Here is a 13876-nt window from a genome sequence, read left to right on the forward strand (position 1 = left end):
GTACTGTAGTGCAACTACAGTATGAGATCAGGTGTAGAATACTATGTATAGTATGGTATGCTACTATGGTGTACTATATAACAGTAAAGTATAGTGCATATCTAATATGGTATCTGATATAACATTAGTAGTGTTTTAATATAGTAATACAGTATTGTATATCGGTATAATATAGTACTGTTGTTTTATAAAGTACTATTGAATACTTTTGTATAAATATTATATAAATTTAGTAGAATACATTATAAAGGAAGTGCAATTTTTTGTAGTTCCTTTTTGCATTTTTTGTCACCTCTTGCATTGGATCTTTAGGTTTAAAGGCCTCTAATCCTCCTTGGTTGTTGAGTCGTGTTTTATTTTGCAACCACGGAACAGGAAGTGAACACGTCTGGACTATATATCTGATATCTGAAACCTGTCAATCAGCGTTAGGCCCCGCCCTAAAGCATCCTCTGCTTTATGGTCTGTTTGACTCTAAATGGACCATCATTCACTAAATGAACATCATGCTGCATTGAAGAAGACTTGAAACTAGAGACTGAGACCATAAACTCATGTTTATTTCCAGAGGAGTCGCCCCCTGGTGGCCTTTGGAGAGAATGCACCACATTGACTTCACTCTTGAGAATCAGAGTTTTTCTGATACCGGTGCACTTTTCCACTGACATAGGCAGAATGTCACTACACTTACCTATTTACATGTTCCCACCAGCTCTCGGCAGAAAAGCAAAACCGTTGTCAAATATTACTGCAGGAAACCATGGCAACAGTACTGATTCTTCTCAATAGGTTGGTGCCGATGAAGGCCGAGGTGCTGCAGGCCGGACCGGTGCTCTTTTTACGGCGTTCCCTGCATGAGGACTTCAACAGCTACACAAAGTGTGATTGTTTACTTGGTTTCCTGGAGACCATCAGCATGTTTACACTAGAAACACAGGAGAGAGAGTTAGTTGACACTTGTGCGTGTGTGTGTGTGTGTGTGTGTGTGTGTGTCTGTGTGTGTGTGTCTGTGTGTGTGTGTGTGGTCTCAGGTTTCACCGATTTTTGTTAAATCACAAAGAACACTTGCACATTCACACGAGCATCACCACACCTTCTTCTTGAGTGTTTTTCATCACGAGGTAAACATAACTATCATTATTACTATCATCGTTAATTTAAAAAACACAGATTAACAGATTATATACCCAACCTATATTTTAATTTCTGACTCATAAACGCATCAGCAATTCATATTCATATTTGTGAACTATTGTTTAGTTAGTAACTTTGGCATGATTTTATTTTATCGAATGTATGTGCTATTTATTCATAACACGTTATAGCAGTTAATCACTGGAGGTTAAAAAAAATGAAAGGAAAAAACTTACAAGAAAAACTATTTTTTTAAATGTGTTATTTTAGATGAATAATCAATGTCTGTTTAGAGCAGACTACTGATCTAGCGCTCCAGCCACGATAAACCGAGGACTTCACTTTATTGTGAAAAACAACGCCGAGTGGACTCGGCGACTCCGAGACGTTCCAAGATGGCGGCCGGGCGAGGGTCGTTCTTACTGAGCTTCCTGGAGGGTTTGAGCAGGAACCGAACCGAGCCGAACTGCGGCCGAACGGCTCCGGCAGCACCACAGTCGCGTGCTGCACCGGGTCCGACCGGAAGCGAGTCGGGTCCAACGGGCGGGAAGAGACAAACGAACCCGCCGAACGGGGAGGTTTGCAGGTGACACCAGAGGATTTATTTACGTTTATTCAAAGAGTTAAACTACTTAATTATTCCACATTGTTTATTCCTCTGCTTTTATTTGTAATCCAGATGGAAGGAATATGAAACCGATTCAACTTCTCCGTCTGTAGACAACTTCATGGAAAGGTACCACAGCTTTAGTATTGCTAATGCTTTACATAAATAAATGTAATGTAAATTGAGTAAAAAAAAGAGAATGTTAATGTTAATCTATTTCTACCACCTGACCTGTCGAGGGGTGTGGCCACCACCTGTAAACTATCCCCTCACCTGTCCTTTCTCACCTTTTTCTCCAGGCTGCCGCCCGAGATCGTGCTGAAGATCCTTTCGTACCTGGACGCCTCGTCGCTGTTCTGCGTCAGTCACGTCAGCAAAACCTTCCACCAGCTCGCCGCCGCCGAGTGAGCCAGAGTCCACTCATGTAGATACCTGCAAATCAGACAATAACATGTTTCTAATGTGGCTTCGTCACAGTCCTTTTTGTGGCTTTTATTGTGAAGCCGCTTGATGGCTTTTATTGTGAAGGCGCTTGGTGGCTTTTATTGTGAAGGCGCTTGATGGCTTTTATTGTGAAGGCACTCGATGGCTTTTATTGTGAGCCAATTTGACATTTCTTTTCCCTTTCAGTGAAATCTGGCGTGAGATCTACGTCTCCGATTTTGGGAGCCAATCATGGAGGCCGAAGCCGGCGGCTGATGCGTCTCCGGGGGTCGACTCGGCGGCGGCTCGGCCGGGTCATTGGAAGAAGACGTACTTCAGGACGATCGGACAGGAGGTGAACAAGTGGAGGAGCAAGATGAGAGACGTCAACCCCAACAGCGGTTTGCCTCGGAGTACGGAGCGGGTCCTCAGGTACCACAGGAAGTCACGGCTGCAGCGTCTTTATGACAGACCTCCTCTGAGGAGAAAGACCAGTCCAAGAGACGCAGCGGGACATGAGACGGTTTTCTGAACTTTTCTGAATCTAGAATCAATGGATCTTGGTATTTGGTGTATTGTGTGGTATTATTGCGGCTGCTATCGGAGCCCCTGGTTTGATAAAGCACCTCAGAGGTGTCTGCCTCCCCCCTGAAGGAGCCTGAAGGTGAGCTGGCAGCTGACGCTCACCTGCTGCTCCGGGCGGGAGATCACGGTGGAGCCGAGCCGGGCCCACTTCTTCCAATCCTCGGCCATCGTCTTCTTCTCTGGAGACGGACGCCTCCCCCGACTCGGTCAGGTCCGAAGCCTCCGCCTGTACGGAGTCAGGGAGGGGAGGAGCCTCCGGGGCGGGAGGTGAGACGCCCCGCTACCTCGACCCCCTCCACTGGTCGTCCACCGTCAACAGTGTGAATAAAGCTTTATCCGTGACCTCCACTTGACCCCCCCCTCCTCAGGCCCGGCTGGCGCTCTCTCATCCTGCAGCTGGACGCCAGGACTCGCTGCTGCTTTTTCGGCAGAGACCAGCTGGTGACTCTGAGGCGTCTGCAGCCCGCCGTCACCGTGGCAACCTGGAGGGCAAGTTTTATTATTATCATTCCATCACATGTCATTTAGCTGAGGCTTTTATCCAAAGCGACTTACAATAAGTGCATTTCCACCGTAGAGAAACAAACTCAGAAGAACAAGAAACAAGAAAGTGCAATTTCATCCAATAAGCTGATTGAACAATCACATGGAATTTTTGGAGTTTCCGCTCTCATTTCTAATCAGTTGTTGCTTCTATAGCACAAATCTCTCAAAATAATATCTTTAGTTTATACAAATATAAGGAAGAAAAATGTATCATTTGTTCTTGTGATGTTTAAAGCATTCGTTGAGATGATTTGTAGGTTTTATTTATTCCGATTTATGAATGTTGTCTTTATCTATGCAGTTTTATTTATTATCTTGTATTTTGGAATTTTGTTCCATTCAATTAAATGTTTTACCGTAAATGAATATGTCCAATATATTATAAAGAACAAGTAACAAGAAAGTACAATTTTCATCAAATAAGCAGTTTCAAAACATGTTATAGATTAGAGCCGTTATAAGTACAGTTTAAGGTCTACAGCATGGTACATGAGAACCAGTGATTTGAACTGGATGAGGCAGCCACTGGTAACCAGTGAAGAGAGGAGGAGTGGAGGAGAACTTAAGAAGTTTGAAGACCAGTGGAGCTGCTGCATTGTGGATGAGCTGCAGAGGTGGAATGGAGCAGGGAGACCTGCCAGGAGACACTTACAGTAGTCTGTTCTGATGTTGTAGAGCGTGGACCTACGGGATGGTGATGTCGCTGTGATGTTGGGAGTCAGGTGTCACATCGAGGTTCCATCAGTCAAAGGGGGCAAAGTTAACAGTCAGGTCCTTTGTGGGAGAGTCTTACAAGTAGTTCAGTCTTGTCTGGGTTGATCTTCAGGTGGTGAGCAGACCTCCACTGAGAGATGTCAATCACACAGGCAGATTTGTGTGAGGGAAGGAGAGAATTAGTTGGGTGTCATCTGCATATCTGCGGTTATTGTAAGTCGCTTTTGGATAAAAGCGTCAGCTAAATGACATGTAATGGTGGGAGAAACCATGTGAGTCAATGATGGAGCCGAGAGAGTTGGTGTAGATAGAGAAGAGGAGGGGACCCAGGACGGAGCCCTGAGGAACTCCTCATCATACCTTTTCTCTCTGGAAAAATCATCAAATGTGAGGAACCATGAGGAGACAACAATGATTAAACTGAGATTAAATAGCTATTTGCTCTTAAATAATATATTTGTGTCTTTGAGTATTATGAAAAGTGCTATACAAATAAAATGTATTTAAGATATTACTTTTTTGGTACCACAATGGGAAATTCTCAGGATTGAGGCAGCAAAGTGAACTAATATTATATTATTATTGCACTTTTCAAGCTTCAGCACAATTTATATTTCCCATTGACTTAATTAAAAGAGGTGAAGTTATACAAAATAAAATTAATAAAATAAATAAATCATTAATTAATTAGTTAATTAGCAATAAATGAGCATTTGAATCTGAACCATTTGGAAGGGCTAATGAACGCAGACACTAAGCTTTAATATCAAGCCGTCATGAAGATACAAGTGAAAGCAAATGTAAAGTAAACTGGAGGTCAGGATTCAATAGGGGAAGTGTTTAGTGCAATATTAGTTTCATAGTGTAGGAATGTGAAGTGAAACTGTTCTTCAATCATGCAATGCTCTGTGTGATTCAGCATGTCCATCCATGTGTTTTTATATTTCTTTTTAGGGTGAAGACACAGTCGCCTTCGTCATGGTCACACTGCACCTCCACAAACTGGTGGAGAGAAGTCTGCTGGGATCTCCAGTCTGGTGAGTCCCCCCTCTGCTGGTCAGAACACCTCAGCGCAGCTTGTATCTGCCATTTCATTTTCTATTTATTTACTTTTAAATGATATACTCTTTTAAAATGATATATTCATGATAATCTCCGGGGGATCTTCATTCGTCCTTTTTGTCCCTTCCTGCAGCCCGTACTCAGAGCCCCTCGGCCCGCCTCCTGTGGGGAAATTGGACCCCGAAGTCGGGCTGCAAGGCTACTCGCTGCACTTGGTCCTGCACAACACCGGCTCAGAGATCATGAAGGGGTACTTCCGCCAACTGTGCTGTTGCCCAGGTAACGTGATTACATGTGACCAGATTATCAGGTTATGTGATTACATGTGACCAGATTATCAGGTTATGTGATTACATGTGACCATATTAACAGGTAACGTGATTACATGTGACCAGATTAACAGGTCATGTGATTACATGTGACCAGATTATCAGGTTATGTGATTACATGTGACCTGATTAACAGATCATGTGATTACATGTGACCACATGTGACCAGATTAAAATTACATGTGACCAGATTAACAGGTCATGTGATTACATGTGACCAGATTAACAGGTCATGTGATTACATGTGACCAGATTATCAGGTTATGTGATTACATGTGACCAGATTAACAGGTAACGTGATTACATGTGACCAGATTATCAGGTTATGTGATTACATGTGACCTGATTAACAGATCATGTGATTACATGTGACCACATGTGACCAGATTAAAATTACATGTGACCAGATTAACAGGTCATGTGATTACATGTGACCAGATTAACAGGTCATGTGATTACATGTGACCAGATTATCAGGTTATGTGATTACATGTGACCTGATTAACAGATCATGTGATTACATGTGACCACATGTGACCAGATTAAAATTACATGTGACCAGATTAACAGGTCATGTGATTACATGTGACCAGATTAACAGGTCATGTGATTACATGTGACCAGATTATCAGGTTATGTGATTACATGTGACCTGATTAACAGATCATGTGATTACATGTGACCACATGTGACCAGATTAAATTTACATGTGACCAGATTAACAGGTCATGTGATTACATGTGACCAGATTAACAGGTCATGTGATTACATGTGACCAGATTAACAGTAACGTGATTACATGTGACCAGATTAACAGGTTATGTGATTACATGTGACCAGATTAACAGGTCATGTGATTACATGTGACCAGATTAACAGGTAACGTGATTACATGTGACCAGATTAACAGGTTATGTGATTACATGTGACCTGATTAACAGATCATGTGATTACATGTGACCACATGTGACCAGATTAAAATTACATGTGACCAGATTAACAGTTCATGTGATTACATGTGACCAGATTAACAGGTAACGTGATTACATGTGACCAGATTAACAGGTTATGTGATTACATGTGACCTGATTAACAGATCATGTGATTACATGTGACCACATGTGACCAGATTAAAATTACATGTGACCAGATTAACAGGTCATGTGATTACATGTGACCAGATTAACAGGTCATGTGATTACATGTGACCAGATTAACAGGTCATGTGATTACATGTGACCAGATTAACAGGTCATTTGATACATAATGTGAGCAGATTACAATGTACTTTATTTACATAATGTAACCTGATTAAAAGGTTATCTAATTACATCAAATAGGTCAGGATTGGCTAATAAAATATATTGTAGGCTCTGAGACTAATAATAAATAACATTTTCTAGATTTCTTTGAGAATTTCTTTCTCGCCATTTCTTACATTGAACCTGGGATTAAATAAACAGGCGGACCCCTCCTGCTGGTTTTGTGTGCTGATCAGGTGGGATCCAGCACGGCCTGCTGGAGATCAGGGTCATCAGCAGGAACAACGTGTCCCAGCACCGGTCGCTCTCTGGGGTCATCGAGCTGCCCTGGAGGAGCGAGGCCATGGAGGGCTCCGTGGAGGTGAGGTCTCCTCCAACAACACCACCTAGACACCTGGTAGCCACTTAGCTTAGCATGAGTAAAACTAAATATAAGATTAACGCTCTTCAGCTCTTCAAGAGGGGAATAAGTTATAAAACCAGGTTCACAAATCCTGGAATTTTAAATCACATTTTTTTTTCAAGAAGAAAAAATGAGGTTCAGTCAATATCAGCAGAAAAGGGATTCAGGCTGAACCTGAACACATCGTGGTAGTAGACGTCTGACGGGGGGGTCACATGGTTCAAAAGATCACGCCCCCTTCTATTACCCCCCCCCTCCCCCAATGTTCCTCTCGTGCATAGAACTGCTGCGTCATGACGCTGACTCTGCTGGATGACTCCCAGAAGCCTCTCTGGTGCGTCAGCTCCTCCGTCGCCGTCGTCGGGGCGACGGGGCCTCCGCCCCTCGACTACGCCGGCGAGCACTTCCTGATGCGCCACTGCGACCACGGGGGTCAGGTGACCATGAGGCTGGTCCGGCTGACGGAGCAGAGGCAGTTCCTCGTGGTCGACCTCGTGGTCCGCGTCGCCGTCGCAGCTCCTACGTCGATCGATGTGTTTGATCAGCGTATCGGAAGCTGCTATTCGTGATAAAACGACGTGTCAAAGCCTTTGTTCGCTTATTTGGCTCCGAATGGCGTTGGTGTGTCACTGCTTTTGGTTTCTATTACACTTGGAACGGAATATATATTAAATATAAAAATAATAATTTTGTTTCATTGTTCAAAAGTACGTCTTTTTCTGCAAGAGTTTAAGAAAAGAGGATTTATTTATTAGTTTGGACTTTTTTAGTTGAAGAAAAGCTTTAAAGTGTGTTTATTTGAATGTTTTACAGGAAGTCTTGTAATGTCAAGATTAAACCGTTCATAATATCTCCAGCTGTAGCTGCTTAATTTATTTGAGAGGGATCTGATTTCTTCACACGCACAAAGGTCAGTTGGGCTCCTCCAGATGATTCAATATCCTGTTAACTTCAAAAAAAATGTCCCAGTCATTGTCGTACCACATTAAAATTTGATCAAATGCAAATTCCTGTAAAAAAGTTTTGAATTATCTCAATCTCTATATATATATATATGTATACACACACACACACATTTGTGATACATTAACCAGTGATAGTCTGTAAGAATGAAACTAGACTAGTGAAACACTTCAGCTGTCAATCTGAAGATAACAAACGATGACGCTAATTCCATTTGGGAAGAATTTTTTTATTTGTAATTTGTTCATAATTCAGCCATATTGTGCAGCAATATTTGTATTAAAAAATATAAATTCCAACTTCCAAGTACTTTAGTTCCATTAACAAACAGCAGGCAAAGTTGTGTATTATACAAAAGTTCGTCCTTTGTTTTAGTTGAATGTAAAAAAATAGATATAATCTGATAGCCTATCATTTTAATATAAATGAATGTTTCATATTTTCCATATTTAATATATAGCTCAATTGGGAAAATGCCACATAAGATATTTCGTTTTCCCTTTTTTAAAACTAAGACCTTCAACCCTTTAGCACCTCTGAAAAGGAGTTTCCTTGCCAACAAAGATCAGAACCGCGATCAACTCGAATGATTACGGGTTTCAATTGACGGGACAGACGATCAAGGGGGCGGAGTTTATACCATCGTCGTTGGTGCAGGGACTTAAGTAAGGAACAAGCTTCTCTGAGAAGGAGCAGCTGGTGAAGGAGTAGAGAAGATCTTGAGCATCGACGTCGTAAAAGGAGACCAGACGCTCCTCACAATCCACAAACACTCCCACCTTCTGAGGAGGTTGATTCGGGGAGAGTTTCACTACTGATACATCGTTGGCCATGTACTCCCCGTTCCTCAGCCAAATCGTCCAGAAGCCCTTTTTGGGACATAGCTGAATTCCTCCCTTCCTGTCAATTGACTCTTTAACAACTCCCAAGGTCCAGGCGTTCTTGTTTTTAACCTGTACCTGGAAGTAAAATTTTCCAGACGAGAAGGTCTGCTCCCCCAAGACGTTCACGCATTTATAGAACCTCGCGGGGGTGTCCGGCAGAATCTTCCGCACATTGCCGTGGTATACTTGCTTACCGTCACCAGACAGGATGAGGCTGGGATGAGCCGTGTCGGGATCCAGAGTCACTTCCACCGCGAACTCCTGGACGCTCATCAGCTTGGCCTTCTTTTCTCCATCTTCTTTTTGACTACTGGGAGGGACGGGAGAAATGGTCAGAGGGGCGGAGTTTAAACCTTCGTCATTGGTAGAGGGACTGAAGAAGGGGTAGAGCTTCTCTGTGAAGGAGCAGCCGGTGAAGGAGTAGAGATGCACCGCGCCATCTACATCGTAAAAGGAGACCAGGCCCTCCTCGTAATCCACGAACACCCCCACCTTCTGAATGCGGCGACTCAGAGAGAGATCCACTGTTGGGCTATCGTTAGCCTCGTACTCATCTGCGTTCTTCAACCACAGTGTCCAGTAACCATTTTGAGTACTCAGCACGACGCTTTTTGCTCTGTTGATCGACTCTTTGGCCACTCCCACGGTCCAGGCGGTCTTTCCCTTAACCTGAACTTCAAAGTAAAATCTTCCTGAAGAGAAACTTTCCTTTCCTAAGATGTTAACGCATTTTTTAAACCTCTTATCGTTGTCCGGGAGGTTTTTATAAACATCCCCGCAGCTTACTTGCTTTCTATCATCCCACAGGATGAGAGCGGGATGAGCTGTGTCGGGATCCAGAGTCACCTCCACCGCAAACTGCCGCACCCTCTGAAGCTCAGCCTTCCTCTTTTCATATTCTTTCTTCCCACCAAACACTTGTTTTTTGACAGGCGAGATAATCAGTGGGGCTGAGTTTCTACCGCCACCGTTCGTACAGGGACTGAAGAACGGGTAGAGCTTCTCGGTGAAGAAGCAGCCACTAAAGGAGTAGAGATGATCAGCGCTATCTACATTGTAAAAGGAGACCAGGCCCTCCTCGTAATCCACAAACACCCCTACCTTCCGCACAGGGTGATCCAGGGAGAGACGGACTAAGGGCTTATCAACGGCCTCATATTCTTCATCATCCAAACAAATGGTCCAGAAACCAAAGCCAGGACCAAGTGTGATTCCTCCCTTCCTTTCAATCGACTCTCTGGCCACTCCTACTGTCCATTCAGTTTTGTGTTCAACCTGAACCTCGAAGTAAAATTTTCCAGATGAGAAACCCGGCTCCCCCAAGACGTTGACGCATCTGTAGAATCTCTCCGGGGTGTCCGGTAGAATCTTCCTCAAGTCGCCGTGGTATACTTGCTTCCCGTCACCAGACAAGATGAGGTTGGGATGCGCCGTGTCAGGATCCAGAGTCACCTCCACCGCGAACTGCTGCACGCTCATAAGCTCGGTCTTCTTCTTTTCATAATCTTCTGTTTGATCGGTGACGAAATGCGTTTTCAGATGTTGGTTGACGGGAGAGATGATCAGAGGGGCTGAGTTTTCACCGCCATTGTTAGTGAAAGGAGTGAAGAAGGGGTAGAGCTTCTCGGTGAAGGAGCAGCCGGTAAAGGAGTAGAGATGAACTGCGGCCTCTACGTCATAAAAGGAGACCACGCCCTCTTCATGATCCACAAACACCCCCACTTTCTGAAGGGGGCAACTCAGACGGAGATGAATGGGATCATCACTGTTGACTCTATACTCCTCTCCAGCCGTCATCATTAGGGTCCAGTAGCCGTTCTCTGGGTCCGCCTTGACACGTACCTTTCTGTTGATTGACTCCTTGGCCACTCCCAAAGCCCAGGCAGTCTTTTGTTTTACCTGAACCTCAAAGTAAAATCTTCTTAAAGAGAAACCCTGCTTCCCTAAGACGTTCACACATCTGGTAAATCGCTTGGGGTGGTCCGGTAGCGTCTTCCTCACATCGCTGTGATATACTTGTTTCCTGTCAGCGGACAGGACGAGATGAGGATGGACCGTGTCAGGGTCCAGAGTCACATCCACTGCGTACTGCTGGACCCACTTTAAATCTGGGTTCTTTCTTTCAGTCTTTTCTTCTTGGGTAACATCTAAAAAAAAAGGGCAGAGGACATGCAGGATTTAGTTAGTCATGCAGGATCCCCCCATACCTTTTATAACACAGCTTAAATGGAAATGGATTGAATGTGAGTTGGGTGGCCCATCTCAAAAAATAGGTCCGCACAAGTCATGATTTTAGTAAAAACTATATATGCTTAGGTTGAATTTTAAAGGCCAACCTGAAGAAGGTAGAATAAATCCTTACACGCTCTTGGAGATGCTCACCTCAGCAGAGTTGCATTTGCCAAAACATCTGGTTTGAGCATCTGTCTCTGAGGGGCCTATATATATATATATGGGCCGGGACATTAGCGCGTTAATTGCGATTAATTAATTACAATATAAATTAAGATTAATTAATTACACATAAAAATAACGCATTAAACATTTTTTACGCATTTTTACGCTTATTTTTTGCACCGCGGAACGTTTCTCACTGGATGAGTTTCGGAGGACCGATTATACTGGAGCACCAACTAGCGTCCATGACTTGAGACAACAACAAACCACAGTGAACATGAACGAAGAAGCTGACGAGACCGTGTCGGGTGGCCCCGTGAATGGGAAATCTTCTTATAATAAACACACGGATGGAAGCGTCGATAAGAGCGTGGTTGTGTGCAAGCTGTGCAACAAGGAATTCACACCGAGCCTCAAGTATCACCTCAACGCTAAACAACTAGCAGCTAGCGTGGACGTACAAGGACCCACACCCAACCCACACTGCACCAGAGGACTGGTTTAAGGACCAGGGTAACTAAGCCCACGTCTGACAAAATAACCAATGTTCTGAATGTACTTGAAAGTATTGGTCTACTTAAAAATACATAGTTTACAGAAGGTCTACTTACCTATAGGCTACCTGAATTTCTGAAAGTACTATATTTCTAAATATGCTATTGCTACACTGGAATTGGTTGAATAAAAATCCATGTGAAAAAAATGACTTCTCACTGTTTTCAGGTTCAATATTTGTATGTATAATATATGCGATTAATTTCAATTAATTAATTACAAAGCTTTTAATTAATTAGATTAATATTTTTAATCGAGTCCCGGCCCTAATATATATATATGTATGAGAAAGTTGAGATTCTATGTCTCTGTCCATCTGTCCTGCATCCGTCATAGGAGGTGTCCAGACCTCTCACTCACATTGGCCCATACCATTTCTATCTAATGGGTTGTTGAGTGAGACACTTTCCCATTTTTAGTTACCTACCAACTTACCGTTGCTGGTATTTTGGAATCGCTGCACCAGATCATTTCTGCCAACCTTTTCTAAAATCTTTGCGGTGATCTTCCTGGCTCCGGGTCCGCTATACTTCTGGACCATCAGATCCACCATGGTCGTCCTTATTGCTTTCTCCACTTTCTCCATTGGGAGGCCTGTATAGCCCTCCACGATTTCATCCTCCTTCATCCACCACTTGAATTCCTCAAACTCCTCTTCTTTTAAGTCCCGTAGAGCTTTCAAGAGCTCCTCTTTAAGTGACACCATTATGGCTCCCCTAATAGAAATAATGGAGAACTGAATCAGAAGGGTGGTTGTTGTAAATTATAAAAATAGGTAAATAGTTTTTCATATCATTTACAGGATTTTACAAATATAATAGGACGTAGATATAGTGTTACTCTCTTCATTTAGCACAGCTTCATTTACAAAGGTTTAAACCTTTTACCTCACAAACCTTGACCACAGTTCATCAGTGGATTACTGGAAGCGTTTGGTCCGCCGGAAACCTTCCGTCAAGAGAAAAGGATTCATCGTCATTCCCTGTTTCAAGACTGTGAGGTCAGACTATTCACTAGTTTATGGATCAGTAAGTAACTTCCATCAGTTTGGATTTACACGTGTTGCTTTATTGGTGTTGTTTGAGAAAAAAAGGGAAGCCCTCCATTTCTTGTCTGTGTTCCTCCTCAGAGCCTCGATAACCGCTGCTTCCTCCACGTGTTGAAATACCAAACGTTCCACAGACTGGAGATCTATGATCATACCCAATACCCAATTACCCGATTACCCAAAAGTGGTTGTTTCTGCTCGTCCAAACTCCAACCCAAAGTCCTGGGGGTTCTAAATGAAGGCCACCTGAAGCGGTTCCCTGTTCTTTAGGTACTAACTTGTTACGCGATACATGGGCCTGTGCAGAGGAAACGTGAACAAGCCGCTGAGTGAGGATTCATCTGAGAGCTGCAACGTAAACTCTTGGCAGCTGGAGGCTGCAGGTCAAACGAGGCCTCAGGCATATAGAGCCCTCTGCTGTGAAACCCCACCCTGCCTCATCGTTATCACCGAGTGCAAACAGCTGCCCCCGAGACTAAAAGTGAAACTCTTCCTTCTTTATCTGAACCACGTAGCACTTTATCAGCCCTTATGACGGCGCGTTGTAGTTTGTCTTTGTTGAACCCAGCGACTCACTGTAAGTCACTGGGTCAAAGCCTCAGCTAAATGTAATAGCATTGATCATTTCTGAGGCTGGGTTGGTTTTACAAAGCAGACACTAAGTTTGTGTAGCAGCAGCAACGCAGAGAAGCATCAACAATGTGAGTAACTCACCCTGCCGAGTCCCTCGGGTTCATTAACGTTGTGAATATTCCGTCTCTTCCTGCGTTCTAGCGGCGGCTGAAGAGGGCTGTGAAACGCCACTAAACGCTCTGCTTCCTGTTGAAGAAAGGCGCCCCCCCCCTCCTCCTCCTCCTCCTCCTCCTACTCCCTTCCGGACGCTGCTGGTTCTGGCTGCAGAGAGGAAACAGCCAGTTACATAAGAGCTCTCATCTCACGTGGTTTATTTGATCCAAACCAATAA

The 13876-nt window shown here is 43.6% G+C and overlaps 2 protein-coding genes across 4 annotated transcripts; one reads left to right on the forward strand and one right to left on the reverse strand.

Annotated features, from left to right (window-relative positions):
- The first annotated feature begins 1249 nt into the window (after positions 1-1249).
- Positions 1250-7891, forward strand: LOC119211395 (F-box only protein 15-like). 2 transcript variants are annotated; one of them, XM_037462266.2, is made up of 10 exons: positions 1250-1720; positions 1814-1870; positions 2041-2145; positions 2372-2596; positions 2819-3016; positions 3118-3238; positions 4964-5046; positions 5205-5350; positions 6899-7023; positions 7347-7891. In XM_037462266.2, exons 1-10 carry the CDS (start codon positions 1530-1532, stop codon positions 7632-7634), a joined length of 1539 nt encoding a protein of 512 aa, XP_037318163.2. In that variant the 5' UTR covers positions 1250-1529; the 3' UTR covers positions 7635-7891. The 2 variants fall into 2 exon arrangements, with proteins under 2 accessions (XP_037318163.2, XP_037318164.2); XM_037462267.2 differs by having other exon boundaries at positions 1251-1720; positions 6864-7023; positions 7347-7502.
- Positions 7892-8542: 651 nt separating this feature from the next.
- On the reverse strand, positions 8543-13765 carry LOC119211393 (uncharacterized). Of its 2 annotated transcripts, XM_062559156.1 has the most exons (4): positions 13627-13765; positions 12752-12812; positions 12300-12580; positions 8543-11059 (listed from the first exon to the last, which is right to left on the reverse strand). In XM_062559156.1, the coding sequence occupies exons 3-4, from the start codon at positions 12568-12570 to the stop codon at positions 8628-8630; spliced, it is 2703 nt and encodes a 900-aa protein (XP_062415140.1). In that variant the 5' UTR covers positions 12571-12580; positions 12752-12812; positions 13627-13765; the 3' UTR covers positions 8543-8627. The 2 variants fall into 2 exon arrangements, with proteins under 2 accessions (XP_062415140.1, XP_037318158.2); XM_037462261.2 differs by lacking the exon at positions 12752-12812.
- Positions 13766-13876: the final 111 nt, after the last annotated feature.

Source organism: Pungitius pungitius, chromosome 2 (assembly GCF_949316345.1).
Source record: "Pungitius pungitius chromosome 2, fPunPun2.1, whole genome shotgun sequence".
Lineage (NCBI taxonomy): Eukaryota > Metazoa > Chordata > Actinopteri > Perciformes > Gasterosteidae > Pungitius > Pungitius pungitius.